At 41.6% G+C, this 17,084-nt stretch overlaps 1 protein-coding gene across 1 annotated transcript in view; it reads left to right on the top strand.

Annotated features, from left to right (window-relative positions):
- The window catches only part of SLC25A13 (solute carrier family 25 member 13), a 176,289-nt gene that overhangs the window by 146,140 nt on the left and 13,065 nt on the right, over positions 1 to 17,084 (top strand). The window contains exon 15 of the mRNA XM_040644255.1: positions 16,126 to 16,264. Within this exon, the coding sequence (XP_040500189.1) occupies positions 16,126 to 16,264 (139 nt within the window). The remainder of the gene's footprint in view (positions 1 to 16,125; positions 16,265 to 17,084) is intronic.

A 17,084-nucleotide genomic window follows, 5' to 3' on the forward strand; every position in this document is an offset into this window, starting at 1 on the left:
CTCTTTGTTATATATCCTTCAGAAAAGAAAACCTTTCTGTTTACATCAATATTTCTCTCTCCTCTCTCCCTCTTTTTCTGTGTGTATCACATATTGTATCAATATCAATGTTGTGTGTGTGTTTTAACACAAATAGAATATTTCTAAATACACAATATTTCTTTTTTTAAATGTTACATGAGTTTCAAGTGCATACAATATACCTTAAAGCTCTTTCCTCATTTTATTTAATAGCTGTGTAAAATTTTTTTCTTGAGTTTCTCTAAGCAGTTTCCTGTTGATAGGTGTTTATGTTGTTTCCAGTTTGGGGATATCATAAGTAATGACAAGGTGAATATCCCTGCAGTATATTTTGACGTACTTTTGTGAGTATATACAAATGATAGATTCCTAGCAGTGAAAAATTTTAGGTCAAGGAGCATGTGCATTGTTTTAGTGTTAATAGATTTTGTCAGATTACATCAGTTATCAGTTTGAGCTTGATAACGTAGGAGTTCATAAGAATAAGTACTCAATTTAGCAGCTTTTAAAAATATCTATTTTTATGAGTTCATGGCGCCCACCTGAAGAAAACAGTTGTCCCGTCATAACTTTGGGGACAGTCGTGCCCTGCGAATTTTCTAACCCCAAGGGCCATTATTACAAGGTCTTCCAGCCACCATGGTGCTAGTTCTTACCTACTTCTCCTGCATTTGTCTTTCCTCTGGGGCTCTGTGAAAGCCCCCTCATGGGTTTATTCGTTTTGATTCTTGACTCCCCTAAATCTGTTGTCCCCAGAGTTGATCTATTTGAAATGTAAACCAGATGAATTGATTGTGAATGCATTCAACACACTTCTAATGAAAGCTGACTGTTCTGGAAGATTAGGATGTGGCTGTGAGGAGCCTGCTCAGGGTTTGGTGGGTAGAAAAAGTCAGCCATCCAGAAAACAAATCTATAAGGGGAAGTGGGAGGGATGGGCAGAACCGGTGAAGGGAAGGTGGAGGTGCGGCTACCAGTTAGGGAACGAATAAGCCACAGAGATGAAAGGCACAGCACAGGGCATAGAGTCAGTGATACTGTAACAGCTTTGTGTGTGACGGCTGGTAGCTACACTTGAGATGAGCTCAGCATAACATATAGAGACTTTGAATCACTATGTTGTACACCTGGAACTAATGTAACAGTGTGTCAACTATACTGCAACAGAAAAATAATGTTTAAAAAACCAAATCGCTGACATCAGGTGCTGCTAAAATCCTTGAAGAAGATAGGTGGCAGGTGAGAGTGAAGAAGGGCCAAGGCAGGACGGGATGTGGGGGAGGGGGTGCATTTTGATAGGGTGATCGGGGAAGCCTCTTGGATGAGATGATATTTGAGCAGAAACCAGAGGAAGTGAGAAATAAGCGTTCCCTAAGAAACTGTGTGTGTCCCTGATGGAAAACCATCCAGCAGCTTCCTGCTGTACTTAGAATAGAGCCCCAGCTTCTTCCCTGTGGCCCCATCTTCTCTGCCCTCCATTTTGTCCCATCCTCTGCTAGCTACGCTGGCTGCCTTTCTTTTATTCAGATACTCCAAGTTTACTCCTTCTGCCTAAAATGTCTTCCCTCGTGTCTTTGGTCAACAGAGGCTTGCTCACAAGGATAGCCAGGTCACTCACTGTCCTCGTGCCAGCTTGCAGTTCTGTCCGGAGCACCCAGCACCATGTGCTGGTGTTCGATGTGGGTGGGTGCGTGTACACTAGAGTGTACTTTGATACCAGAGACCTGCCTTGTGCACTGCTTGTAACTGTTTCTGGCACATAAATAGACATTTGATAAATATTTGTTGAGCAATGAATGGCAAGCAAAAGCCAGGTGTTTCCCAGTTATAAACAAGGATATTAGAGCACAAAAAGTGAGTGAATTGGCAAGTAATGACCAAAGATTATGATACTGGGGACATCAGATGTAAAGGAAGCAGCTAATTATTCATGAGCTTGCTTCCTCATTTCTGGAGGCACCCATTCCTTCACCCAGCAAGCTCTACCCTGGGTGCTGGGGATACAAACATGAATAAAAAATGCATGGTTTTGTAAGAAGTTTATTATCTCGTGGGGCAGTCAGACAGGTAAAAAGATCCTTGGAATACAGCATATGTGCGGTTGGGAAGGGCTGTCAGGGGTGTGCACAGGGTCCTTAGGGGGGTGGGGATGACTCAGTGGCAAGGTCAGGAAGGCTTTCTGAAGGGAGGTAGCCTTAAAGGATGAGTCATCATTCACCAGTGAAAGGCAAAGACAAATGACATGATCAGGATTGTGTTGGACGAAGGATAATTCACTACCAGTGTGGACAGTGCCATGGAGGAACTCATGACTGAAGGTGGTCGGCTTGTTAGGAGGATCTAGGCTGGGGACAGTGGGGTGGAGGGATGGCATTAACCTCAGGTAGGCTGTGACGGTGCAGATTGAGGGATTATATTGGGGTTTTTTTTGTTGTTTTTTTTATCAGTTTAAAATTTATATATGTTTTGTTTAAATATATATTTTTTATCAATGTTTTATTTACAGTGAGAGAGGGGATGTATTTGGAGGATGTTTGAGAGTCAGTCTCACAAAGTCTTGGAAAGGGTGGCAAGGTGAAAAGTAAAGGAAGATTAAAAGATGACTCCAGGTTTCTGGCTTGAACACCTGCATAGATGGTGATACTGTAAATTTTAGAATTTTCTGATATTTAAGAAGCTACAGAAACTTTACAAGACCTTCTATCTGTTGTTACCTCTCTAACTGAGATGAGAAGCCCAAAAATCTTAGGAGATTTAGCCAGGTGACTTAGTAGGCAGGGTGGCTAAGACAGACTGTTTCTTGACTCCTGGTGCGGTGTTTGCCCTACTCTGCCTTACTGAGTGTAGAACCAGAGCCTTCTCAGAGGGCTGGGGACCGGAAATGCTCTTTTAAGGGTCATCTGCTTGCGTGAAGCTAGGAGAATGGGTAAGATCTCCAAGCTGATGGGACACCAGTGATGCAACTCGGAGACTACCCTCATTTAGGTGGCAGAAAGAAGAATGGATGGAAGAGACTAGAAGGAGCTGTCAGGTGGAGAACTGAAATGAACAGTTGTTACTAGGAGTTGATGGAAGGATAAAGTACAGGGGAGGGAGGAAGAGGTGAGTGGTATCAAGTGAGGCAGAGACCAACCAGGATAAAGCCCAAGAAAAGGTCTTTGCACTTAAAGATGGAGGTCAGCAGTTATCTTTAAGAAATCAATTTAAGTAGAATGGCAGAAGTAGAAACCTATATGAGAAAATATTAGCAGCTACAGACCACTCAGTGTAAAGGTTTTACTGTGAAAGAAAAGAAGGGAAAGAGTACAGCAGCTTGAAGAAAAAGAGTGTAAGGATGTTCAGGGAGAAAGGAAGTTGAAAGATTTATTGCTTTTTTCAGTTTTGTTTTGTTGTTGTTTTTTTATGAGAACCATAGCTGTCTGTAGATGGGGAAAAAGAGTCACTGAAGATAGGATTTGAAGCATCTGAAGATAGCAAGATCAAATGGGCTAGGATTTCAGGAGAGGCAGTAGAGACAGAGCCCAGGCTTAGGGGGGAGAGAGAGAGAGAGAGAGAGAGAGAGAGAGAGAGAGAGGGAGGGAGAGAGAACGCAGGTACGTGCACAGTGCACACAGGCTCACTGGAGGTCGTGCTTACTGAGTGTTTAATCTGTGCCAGGCCCGTGCTTAAAGCTCTGTATTATGTCCTGTCATTTAATCCTTACTACAGCCAAGGAGGCAGATAGTAGTGTTGTTTTGTTTTTTGGGGGTTTCTTTTAGCTCCAAGTTACCTCTGAGGAAAGGAAGTCTTGCTGGGTTTAGGTAATTTGTCTAAGGTCACAGACCTTGTAAGTAAGTAGGACGCTGGGTTTCTACCTCAGTGCAATCTCCCTTTGAAACCTGAGCTATCACATAGAGATCTGTTGAGCCGGATAGGAGAGAGCACGTGCTGGATAGTTGGCGGAAGTTTGACAACAAAGTTACATGCTGAGCATAGACAGTGAGCCACAGCTGGCAGGTTTGGTGCCATGGTGGACGGTGAGAATGGAGGTGGAAAGAATTGAGGGGGCATCAAGCATCGTGAGCGTCCGGTAGCTTAGGCCAGGGCAGTTAGATTACTGCTCTTGCTAGTTGTTTTTAGTACCCAGTGCTATTTTAATATGGTAGATATTCTGGGACAATGACTCTGCTTTGCTCTGTTTTATTTTTTAGAATAAGAACATGTTAGATCTTCTGTCAGCTCTTTAAATTATAGAAATTAAAATTATTTTATCCATTGTGAGGCAAGAGGGCCCTTTTATTTTTTTTTAACATATATATTAACCAGAGTAGCAACACAAGTCCCATATGCCGCGCCAAAACCAGGTAACCTGACAATGGAGCCATATTGCTGTTCCAAGTGATATCTCTGTGTTCGTTGAAAAATAACTTTGTGCCTTCCTGATAGCTTTGTCAAAAATATCTTCCATGAAAATTAACACTTTGGACATCTTATCTTACTAAAAGGCAGAATTTTCAAAATTCAGAAGAGGGTATCTAATACCTCGAGGGGCCAGGTTTTGTATCTAATATGGTGTGAACTTGAGAATAATATTGCAAGTCATATGATATTATCCATATTATGCTTAAAGTTTGCATTAAAAAGACAACAACAAACTGGAAAAAAAAAAGACTTTAAATCTTTCTATCCCTGTATTTTCGGTGTATCATCTGTACAAAGAGGATAGGCATAGTACCTACATGGTTATAGGATTGTTGTCAGGATTTACAAAAATAATGCACGGAAATGACATAGGCTAGAAATTAGCACATAGTTTGCATGATGTGTTAGGTATTATTAATTTTAAATTATAGGATGTCAACTAATGGATTCTTGCAGAAATACCCAGTTCCTTCCACTCTGCCCCAGTCCTGGATAATTTCTGATGTTGTGTGGTCAGCCCCTGTCTCCAAGTCAGGCATTCTTCTTTGGACTTTAGAATAGCGAATAAAAGGAGGCACCTTGAAATATTATTTTTATAAAACACTGTCCAAAGGTGTTGAGTGTGCTGAGAGGGGACTAGAAAAGGTTCTTAAAAGTACTAGAAAATGACTACATTGTACACCTGAAGCTAACGCTACATGTTAACTGTATTGGAATTAAAATTTTTAAACTTCATAAGGAAAATAAAAATAAAAAATATTAGAAAAGGTTAATTTTTTAAATAATTTTTCCATTTGTTCACCAAATACTTGTTGAGGGCCAACACTCTACTAGAACTAATCTTACAAAAGATGAATATGGTATCATCGCCTTCAAAATGACTAGCACTAAGGGAGGTGAGAGAATGTAACCATATAGTGCCATAGCTTTTTAATAATTAGTGCCATAAAGGTTTTTTGTTTTGTTTTTTAAAAGAGGGAGAGAGAAAGAGAGAATCCCAAGCAGGCCCCATGCCCAGCATGGAGCCCAATACAGGACTCAATCTCACAGCCCTGAGATATGACCTGAGCCGAAATCAAGAGTCAGATGATTAACCAGCTGAGCCATGCAGGCACCCCATGTTTTTTAAAAATTAATGTTAGTAGGCAAAATAGTTTTTAAAAGAAGAAAATTGAGATGTAAAAGAGTATGTAACAATAAAATGTTGGTCTCGCAGTCCCATGTGACAGATAACCTGTCTTTCCAGAGGCCAACATTTTTATCAAGTTAGCGTTTTGTTCTTCTGTTGTGAGTTTTTTTGTTTCTGTTTTTTGCTGAGTGCCTGAAGGATTAGTTGGGTTTTTTTGTTTTTGTTTTTATTTTCTTAAGGTTTTATTTATTTGTCAGAGAGAGAGAGCACAAGCAGGGAAAGAGGCAGGTAGAGGGAGAAGCAGGTTCCCCGCTGAGCAAGGAGCCCGACACTGGGCTCCATCCCTGGACTCTGGGATCATGACCTGAGCTGAAGGCAGACACTTAACCGACTGAGCCACCCAGGCGCCCCCGGATTAGTTTTAACACAACAGTTTCTTATTTTAATTAAACTTTGAAATATAATATGCAGTCTTTTATGTTTAAAAATACTGAAAATGGTGCTACTAATCCATTGCTAAAAGAGCGTTCTGGGGGCGCCTGGGTGGCTCAGTCGTTAAGCGTCTGCCTTCGGCTCAGGGCGTGATCCCAGCGTTCTGGGATCGAGCCCCACGTCGGGCTCCTCTGCTGGGAGCCTGCTTTTTCCTCTCCCACTCCCCCTGCTTGTGTTCCCTCTCTCGCTGGCTGTCTCTCTCTCTGTCAAATAAATAAATAAAATCTTTAAAAAAATAAAATAAATAAAAGAGCGCTCCGAATATGTTTTCTAGAAATGATAGATACATTTCTGCTACTCTGTTCTTCCATTTATCTGGTTTCTTATTGTGACTGATGTATTCATTTAAAAAGTACCCAGTTTAAGACATGTTTATTGACTGTAAAATTAAGGAAATAGACTGTGTGACAGTAAAAAATTCCCATGTGGGGTATGATCAATTTAGCAAACTAGTATAAACCTAGGATTAGGTCTTTTGCCAAATAAAAGATTGGCTCTTAGCCTGATAAATACAGAACTCTACTGTGATGCAGGTATGAAACCATCTAGGAGTACTACTTCAGCTGCAAGTTGTTTAAAGAATATATTAGCTATTTCCATTTGCTGCTGCAGCAGGACAGTGTGCTTTTCGTTGATAATGGTAATTACCTTTATATCATCACCTTTTATTGAAGATCCTTTTGCTAAGTATTGTACTGGGTACTTTATGTTAGTCATTGGATCTAAATTCTCATGTCGCTAAGAAAGTTACTCACATTTAATAGATGAGGAATTTGAGGTACAGAGATATTGAAAACTTACAGCTAAGTGGCAGAGCAGTGATCTGAGCTCAGGTTTCTGACTCCAATGCCTGTATCCTTGTTCCGATAATGTCCTGCCATTGGTGGGGAGTGGCAGAATTCAGATATAGATCCATATTAAGATAGTACATTTTTTTTTAAAGATTTTTTATTTATTTGTCAGAGAGAGAGAGACAAGCAGGGGGAGTGGCAGGCAGAGGGAGAAGCAGGCTCCACCCCCTCACACTAAGCAAGGAGCCCGATGTGGGACTCAGTCCCAGGCCCCTGGGATCATAACCTGAGCCGAAGGCAGACACTTAACCAACTGAGCCACCAACACAACCCTAATAAGATGGTACATTTTGACTATTTTTTTGAATACAGTCTACTTATTCTCTGAAAAGTCATTTTCTTCAAGAAGAGATAATTGCATGCGGAAAGGTGGAACACCTCGAGTAGGTGAACAGCCGTAATGGTTGACAATGCAGAGAGATGGCCTCCATTGAGTGTGCTGAAGGGGATTGGAATAAAGAGCTTTTTTCTTTCTCCTTGGGCTTGGAGAGCTTGGGTACATCAGGGAGAGAAGGTGAAAAAAGAATTATCAGGGGCGTTGCCTATATAATATTGCAACATTTTGAAGGAAACTTATCAAGGGGATGTGTCAAGAGCAAGCCAACTTGAGCATCTCCTCTTTAAGGCATTAGGTTCTCCCCATGGGGTTTCTTTCTTTCTTTCTTTCTTTCTTTCTTTCTTTCTTTCTTTCTTTCTTTTTTTTTTTTAAAGATTTTACTTATTCATTCGACAGAGAGAGAGACAGCCAGTGAGAGAGGGAACACAAGCAGGGGGAGTGGGAGAGGAAGAAGCAGGCTCCCAGCAGAGGAGCCTGACGTGGGGGTCGATCCCAGAACGCTGGGATCACGCCCTGGGCCGAAGGCAGAGGTTTAAGGACTGCGCCACCCAGGCGCCCCTGCCCATAAGGTTTCTAATCATTTGCAGATAGGATATTTGAGCTGATCATCTCATTGAAAACAACTAAAAATGTTGGGTAATATACTTTAGTATATTTTATAAAAGCCTTTTCAAATTCATGAGTTAGGAATATACAAGCCAAAATTTACGTGAGATAAGGAGAACCCTTCAAGGCATTTGCCAAACACCTGAACTTGAACATTAATTGTTGATGTCTCAGGGAACAACCAGGTACTGCCCAAACTGCTAAGTCTAAAAGGGTAGAGTTCAGGTGGGCAAGCAAGTAAAGCACTTAGGTCACAAAATGTAAGGAGGCACTTACTCTCAGGTGCTGACCTTTTATTGAACAGCCCTGTTACTGAGTGCTTCCTTCAAGTTTCTGTTTTAGGGACCACTCTTGCCTTATCTAATTCCTGGTCCTGAAGAAATTTCCTCTTCCATAAAGGGGGACCTCAAAGGGTCATACCCTCAGCGTAAGGGTAAAATTAAAATGCTCTCTTTTACCATTCTGGACTGTAAGGAAAATTGCTTTGGTTCTGGAGGGAGAGGGAAGGGAGAGGAGAAAGCTGTCCCCTGGGAGTAATTAGGAATTCTAAGCTTGTCTCATATGGGTTTGCATGCTGAATTTATATTTCTTGGGTGATATGAAGACTCTCAAGCTGGCAAAGTCTTGCATTAGTAGTGCCCCCAGATACCTGAACGAAGCAAACACAAGTTCTCTCAAAAGGAGCCCACCTTCACACTTGTTACAATGAGCAGTGGGTTTGATATGTAAATGATGAACTACTGAACTTTACTCCTGAAACCAATATTGAACTGTATGTCAACTAACTAGAATGAAAAAAAACAAAAACAAAAAAAACAAAAAACACCTTCAACCCAGACATCAAAGAATTTTCATAGATATTGTTCCAAGAAAAATGAACAGCTCATAGTCTAAAATCTCCAATCACATAAGGAAACAAAGCACTTTAAGAAGAGATAGCAAAAAACAACAGGCAGCATTTTAAACCTACAAAGACTTAAAATTTCAAAATTATCAGAAATATAAAATGAATGTTTTTATTTGTTTTGAAAAATTAAAAGGGGTGAACATATTTATAATGATTAAAATTTAAAACTGAACATTTCAAAATTCTGGCTTTAACAACAGATTAAACATAGCTGAAGAGAGAATTACTAAGAACAGAGAGGCAAAGAGAGATTGAGACATAAAGGAAAGTATGAGACGGTCTAATAGGTATAAAAGAAAACCAGAAGGAAAGGAGACATGATGTCTAAAAAGCTGTCAATCCTTAGATTCAAGAAGCACAACAAGTCGCAAGTGGGATAAATAAAAATAATCCAGACTAAACATGTCACAGTGAAACTGCTGACTATCAAGGCTGAAGGGAAGCTCATAGATGGCCAGAGAGAAAAGCAGGTGCCCCAAGAGAGAACGGTGGAACTGACAACCAACTTAAAAACAAGAACAATAAAAGCCAGAAGACATCGGCAAGGTGTTTTCAGTGTGTGGAGGAAAAACCTTTCAATTTAGAATTCTATACCTTGTAAATATGTCTTCCAGGAACAGGGATAAAATAAAGACATTGTTTAGACTTAGCAATACTCAAAATGCGTATCACTGATAAGGCCTTACTAAAGGAAATTCTAGAATGTACTTTAGGTGGAAGGAAAGCGATCCAGGTGACAGGCTGGAGATGCAGCAAGGAATGAGGAGCAAAGGAAGTGGTAAATGTTTAGTCTAAATAGCATTGTGAATTTAAATACACGTGTGATGGTAATTACAATGGTAATTACAATTACAATACAATGCTCAATGTTTTTAAAGCTAGAATTAAAGTACATGACAATAAGATGGGGGGTTGCTCATAATATAAGTTGTATAAAATGCGTGTATTATACAGGAGGAAGGTAAAGATAACAAAGACAAGTGCGTATATTAAAATTTCCAGGAAATAAACGCTTAAACAGACTGTGGACCTTGCAAATAGATACTGGGGAGACGTCAGAAGAAAGAAGGCAAGAAGGGAAAGGAAAGGAAAATGAAAAAGGTGGAACATGTTTTATAGATTAGCTTCGTGAAGGTTACTTGCTCAGAGACCACAAGTCCATGTAGTAAAACTCGGTGCCACTTGCTGGATTTCCAGCCTGTCTAAATACGAGCATCGTTGATGGCAAAGCAGCGTACGATAGAACAGTAGAGAACCAGAACCAACACAGGTGTGGCATTTCCTACCACAAAAAAAAAAAAGCCTGGAGTCACCAAGATGCTTTGATTAGAATTGCAGTGAAATTAAGGAGAAGCCAGTATCCTGAAAGTCCCCGGGCTAAAGAAACTAAATAATAGGTTTTGATATTTCATATTCAAATTGAAGTAATTTCAATGTCACTGATACCAGGTCTCCAATTATTTCCTGGGTCATTTGGTTTTAACACCAGTGACACAATCCCATAACGGGTCTTGGCACCGGTGCTATTTCTCAGCAAGATACTGAAACTCAGCCTGTTCAAATCCCAGGCACGTGGGCCTCACTCTCCCTTGACTGGGCAGGAGAGGTGAAAGCCAGACTGTGTATACAAGGGTTAACTCGCTTGGGAGAAACAAGAGGAATGCTAAGGATCAAGACCTGACATGCTGCCCATTGTTTGTAGCTCCAGGATCAAAATATACAATTATACACGCCAAATAAATTCTAAACCTGTAAGGTAGGAAAGGAGGGGTGGCTCTGACTACAGGTGCCAGAAGCATTCAGTAACCTCCTCAGACAAGGTGCACCACTGTTGTCTTGAATGCTGCAGGTCCCTCCGTCTGGCATTTTCCCCCATGCTAGACAATGTGCATTCACTGCAGGAGTCTCTGTTAAGCCTTGGTCTCCCAGACCTGCTGGCTCCGGTGCCCGGCCCTGACACAGAGGTGCCTTTGTGAGTGTAATTACCTTCCCCTGTATTAGAAAGACTCTGTTTTCGAGCTGTGGTTGCAGGTCCAGCTAGAAGCAGCAGGAATTAGCATGCAAAAGACCTGCACTGGCCCCACTCCTTTATCAGCAATCATTCTTCAGGCTTGTTTTTTGTTCCTCAGATTGATTGGGTAGGTGTGATACCATCCAAGATGCAGAACTTTAAAAGAAGAAAAAAGAGACGTTGGAGATAGCTCTGTGTGTGTGTGTGTGTGTGTGTGTGTGTGTGTGTGTGTGTGTGTCAGAGAGAGAGAGAGGGAGAGAGATACAAATCCTGTTGTGTTCTGTCTTTTGACAATTTCATGCCCGACAGAGCTGCCAGAGTAAACTTGAGTGGATGATTCCAGCAACTTAAGAACTGATTAAGCTCCCTTGAACTTTCCAGTGTCCACATCAAAAAAGGGTGAGAAGCAGTAGTAGTTCTTTTGCCACGGCAATACCGTGGCCAGTGTCTCTGAGCCTAAGTGGCCCATGCTGCCTGTAGACGATTGACCAGAGGTTAAGTGAGACCAAGCCTTGAAGAAGCTTTCCTAGACTTCTAAAACAGAATGATGACGAGAGGCCTTAGAACGATACAGAATAGGAATGGAGCCAGAGTAGAGAATTAAACTAGATTTGAGTTTTGATTCTAGTTTATTTATATATAGGTCTCCCCTGAGACGCCTTTATCATTCCTGTCTGTTATTAGTGGTCCTTTTGTTAAAAAGGAAATAAAAAACCAATAATTTTCCCTCTTTGGAGAAAGTGCTTTAATGAATGGTAAGAGATTAAATGATTGCATTTTGCGTGTATGAATTTTCCCCAAGTGATTTTACTGTGTGTGCAGAGGAAATGGAGGGCCGACCAGAGAGTCTGAGGGCAGAGTTGCCCAGAGAACCAGTGAGGAAGATTTAAGGCAGGAAAATGTGGGGATTTTCTTATAGGGCAAGAACATTTAAAGATTTATTTTAGGTGGCACACACTTTGTAATTTATTAATTTTTTAACGGCCAAAGTAATCATTTTTGTGTTGCTGACGCAGGCTCGTGGGCAGCATGGAATGTCGCCCTTGCTTATCACGTTGCCTGTTCAGAACGGCTGCCCACTTAGGAAAGATCAGACGTGGGCAAGTAGATTGCAAGTCAGCTGGGTTCCGTGTTGTGATGTGGGACCAGGGAATGGGTATTCACCGTGAAGCGAAGGCTTTATCAAGGAATCTGGGAGAGAAACATTCTTACTGTGGGAACTTGAAGAGCCTTTTTCACCTCCTGCTTCCCTTTCCATTGTGCTGGGGCCGCAGGTCCCATGTTGCCGGAGGCAGCCTTACAAATTGGCACCTGCCTTTGTGCCTTAGACCTGAAGAAAGTAGTGAGGAAAGAAGGAAGGCGGGGAAACTTAAGAAGTCCTTTTCTCCCACCTTTTGCAACATTAGCTCTCCTTGGGAATTGGGCTTTGATGCCTGGGGTGTGAGAGGGGCGAGGGGCGCCCCTGACTCCAGACAGTGATTTGCTGCAGGGAGGTGCCCACGCAGGCCCCAGGGGAGGCAGGGAGACACACACCTCCTGTCCCCACCGTCCTGATGTTCGTAGTGCGGGTGACACCTCCTCGGGACCATCATTTATTCCTAAGCCCCTGGCCCCATAGGTTTTCTTTCTTCCTTGGTTTTCCCTCTCCCTTTTCTCAGATCAGAAACCTGTGACGTCTTTGAAGGTCTGCTCTTCACTCTAACATGCATAAATTACCTGACGACCTTGTCTGATTCCAGGTAGGAAAAATACATCTTCTGACCCATTTTTCCTTTGGCGTTTCACAGTGTGGCTCCACTTTTTCCTTAGATTTGGTCTTGTTTGTTTGCTTGCTTGCTTGTGTTTTGATCGGGCCATTTTTCTTCTCAGGCATCAGGAATGTTTTCAAACATCTTTTTAAGCATGTTGCATCCCTTACTAGACACATGTTCTCACACAGAGACAGGATTTATTGTCATGATTTCAGGACAGGAGGGAGCATTCCTTCTTGGGAAAACCCAACTGCTGCTTCCCGGCGCCTTACTCTTCGGTGTCACAGGGAGGTTTCTAATTTCATGTCACGTCTTCCCGTGGCCTTCTGATCATCTTGAAGCCGCATAAGCATCAGAGAGACTCAGAGCTGTCTTTCTCTCCTATTTTAAAATCTTCACATTCCCGTACAAAATCATCAGCTGCTTTTTCCTAAGCCCTGTTGTATCTTATCCCCGACAAATTATAGATCTTTGTTTGCAAACCAAAAGCTTGGCTTTTGGGTTTCTAATATATTTCTCCAAGAAGTGAGTTCATTTTCCTTGTAGGAGTCTAACAACGTATCCCAAAGCCTCTTGTTTCTCTTTTTAATTATGTGTTGTTGTTGTTGTTGTTTCTGTGTGAATTGGCAGTCAAATCAGTGTCACCAGAACATGCCTTAGGCCCCAAGTGACAGCCAGAGATTTTGATGTGTGTTCTTTAGCCCCTGGTTCCTGGCCCCTGGGTGCTTACTCTCTGGAAAAGGCAACATTGATAGAGGCAGATGGAAGAGCATGAAGAAAATCAGAACAGCACTGAGAAAGCGCAGACAGCGTAGAGCTGTGTGGAATTCACTCCCTGTCTGCCCTCTGGTTAACGAATCCTCTGTGGAAAGGGTGGTATTTGGGCTTTAAGTGAATGAAGAGGTGATATTCAAGGAGTTGATGTTCGCAGCTTAGCAATCATCAAGGTATTTGCAGAGTGATAGTACTTTGATTGATCAGATGCATGGGGCATTGAGCAGCTTTACCTGAGAGGAACCAGACTGACCAAGGAGAGGAAAATGGGAAAGTGAAGTCATTATGAAACTTTGAGAAGGGTGAGAATGCGGGGCCTAATCCACAGGACAGCTAAGACCAAAGATGACCGTAGAGTTTTGCCGACAACAAATAGAAAGGAAATTTAGGCAATATGGCTGAGTAATGAAGGAGACGTTGAACCATACCAGTCCCTTCCTCTCCAAACCCGCCACCCCCCAAAAAAACCCACAAAACCATACGCCATGAATTTAAGGAGAAGAAAAGAATAACTCAGAACCACAGAGTGACAGTCTCAACGATAATAGTTACTAATATTCCTGTTGAAGGAAACGCTCCAAAACACGTAGTTGCAGTGGTTTCTCTGGGTGGTGACGAGTAGGCAATTTAAATGTTTAATGCTGTTCTGTATTGTCTGTGATGAGCAGTTAATATTTTATAATCAGGGGGAGAAAACATTTTAAAGGAAAAATATTACCAGCAAAAAAATAGACTGAAGTTTGGCTCTCCGATGTGAAGATTTGGGAGATGAGGTTAAAAGTAAAAATTAAATAGATTTAGTAAAAAGCAAGGTTTGTGAGAGGAAGAATTGTATCAGCCTAAAAAATTACTGCAAAGACATTTGTTTAGAAAGCTAGTAATATGGCAGTGTTTCTTTTACTATATAGAGGGAGCTGGGCATGAAGATTTAACTGATCTTCATTTGAATTGGTTATTTGGCATCTAATTTGAATATTTCCTCAACAGAGTCTGCCAGGGAGTAAATGGCTAGCAGAATTTACAGGAAGTTTTGGAGGCAAATGAGGCAAAGGAAGTAAACAGTGAAACAGCCACGTGAGGGTCTTACCTGCCCACATTAACTGATCATAAGGGAAGGACTGGATGCTACGCAGGGATCCTGGCATTCGACTGTACTTTTCCCCCTTGAGAAAGCTGAGGGGGCGACGGCGGGGCTGGGGGGTGGAAAGATTTGAGAGTCCTGCCCTGAGTTTTAGACCTGTCTCTGGCACTGCCTCCAAGGATGTCCCCTGAGCAAACCATTAGTGTGGCCCTTAGGAAATGTGCAGTTGATCGATTAATAATCATCCTGGGCATCCGTTTGCACATATATATAAAAGGAGGAATTTGGGTGTGGTGGATTTTGTGGTTCTTCTTTTCAGTTAGGCATTTAACAGTTCGAGGGTAGACAAGATACTGAAGTGTGGGTCGATTGGCAGGACTATGTAGATCTGTCATCCCCCTTTTTTTGAATATCTATACAGAATGGACAAAGATATCTTAATACATCCATGGGTAAGTTGACCGAGGAAGAGCAAGCATGATAGAATCCCGATTCTAAGCATCTGTTCTGGTTAGAAGCCTGGGCCACGCTAAGATGAAATTTACTAGGATGAGACAAAGCCCTGCTTATGTTATTTATTTAAGGCAACTAAGTAAGTTACAGTATCCCTAGGTTAATAGCGATTCATATGAAAAAGACTAGGGATTTTATTCCCCACAGTCTCAGTTTGAGTCAGCAGTGTGATGATGGTGTCAGAAAGCCAAGGCTATAGTAACAGATGTGTGGTGTTAGGAACTTTGACAGAGTGGAGCCTAGCTTCGAGCAGAAATCCCCGAGATCCAGCATCACTCAGCCTTACTAAATGTCACTGGGCGTGGCTAGATCTGTTGAATCTGGATGGATTCATTATTTTCTTTGAAGAGTCTCTCAATTTAGTGGAAATTTTTAGGTATTAGAAATCTGTGAAAGAAATGGTATTAAATCATTAGGTGTTGAAAAGGGGTGACTTCCTTCCCATTTAGCCTGCCTGAGACACAATATATGTCTTGTGGTTTTCATCAGAATGCTACGTTTCTGGGCACACACCAGTTCTCAAGGCCTTCCCGTGCATTATTTTGGCACCAGAAATTATTTGAAGACTTTGCTCTAGTTGCTAATTGCTCTACACACAGCTCTTAAATGGGTAGGAATTATTGTAAATATTTTAAAGCTTTAGAACAAGCATTTATCAATGTTTCATACCCTGGAGGAGAAGGGGTAAGTATGTGAATAAATTAGGGGATCCATGAACCCCTTGAAAAGGTATATAATTTTTTACGTATGTGTAATTTTTTCTGGGAAAGAGTCCAACACTTTCATCAGAGTCTCAAACAAGACAAAAAACAAACCTCTTCCCCTGCCACCTATAAAATTTGTCTACTTCCTAGTATGTAAACAAAGGGGTACCTTGGTGTTACTGCCCATCTTCTGAGAACAGATACTCGTTGAAATGCCAGTGAGTGACTTGCCAGTGGTAGGGATTTAAAAGGATGTTGCAGGCAGAGTTCCAAAAGTGTTTGAATCGAAATCTTATCATTGGAATAAATGAGAACGATCCCCTTCTTGCTCACACCACACAATAAAATTAGTTTTATTTTTAAAAACAAAATTCAGATTTATTACTTGCTGAATCGGGGTTATTTTTTTTCTGTTCCCCTTTCAACTTGTGAGTACAAACTTGGTCTCCTCCAGGAATATTTTGTTCTGAGGTAAGTTCCAGAAAAGCTTGATCTTCTCAATGGGATATGTGTTTCATGTGGTTTTTCTTCCTTTTCAAATGTGCAGGGTGCCAAAGCATGCTTTCTGCGGGACATTCCTTTCTCGGCCATCTACTTCCCGTGCTATGCTCATGTGAAGGCTTCCTTTGCAAACGAAGATGGGCAGGTTAGTCCCGGAAGCCTGCTCTTGGCTGGCGCCATAGCTGGTGAGTGGCCCTCCCAGAGCCCTGTTCTACCCGCCCCCCCCGCCGTCTCCCCCCACCCCTCCCATGTCAGTGCCCTGGAATTGTTTGCTTACAGTTCTTGATAGGGTACACATGAGGCGGCTAGAGTTGCTTTGAATAGCTACTGAAAAGAAAAGAGAAGAAATTAATCTTCTGGTAGATTAGATTAGGCAAGCTTAATTTCTTAACTCCAGAAAAGGCTCAGTAACATATGGTGCATTTTGTGGTATTGTTGAATTCTAAGTTCTGTATCATTTCATAGTTTCACTTCACAGTAAAACGGTGATAACAGTCCAGCTAGAAGGTTTTAAAATTTTGAATACTTGTGCTGGAAGGTGTCTGACCAAAATAGTACATAAATGCTTATCCAGAATGTAAGCAGTAGTTATTATTTAATAACTTTTTAAATAATTTATTTATTAAAGTTTTTATTTATTTGAGAGAGAGAGAGCACGAGTGGTGGAGGGGCAAGGGGAGAGAGAGAAACAGACTCCCCTGCTGAGCAGGGAGCACAACATGGGGCTGGATCCCAGGACCCTGAGATCATGACCTGAGCCAAAGGCAGATGCTTAACTGACTGAGCCACCCAGGCTCCCCAGCAGTAGTTGTTATTTAGTCAAAAGTAACATAGAATCAGCAAGACTCAGACTGAGGAGATACCTGATTGGTCATAGCTGTGTCACAGGAACAGGATATCCTTATTGAGCCCCGGATGGAAATGACTCTTGTTTTCAGTGCTACAGTGAATATGTCAATAGAAATAAATAAATAAATAAATAAATAAATAAATAAATAAATAAAT

The sequence above is a fragment of the Ursus maritimus genome, unplaced genomic scaffold (genome assembly GCF_017311325.1).
Source record: "Ursus maritimus isolate PB19 unplaced genomic scaffold, ASM1731132v1 scaffold_3, whole genome shotgun sequence".
NCBI lineage: Eukaryota > Metazoa > Chordata > Mammalia > Carnivora > Ursidae > Ursus > Ursus maritimus.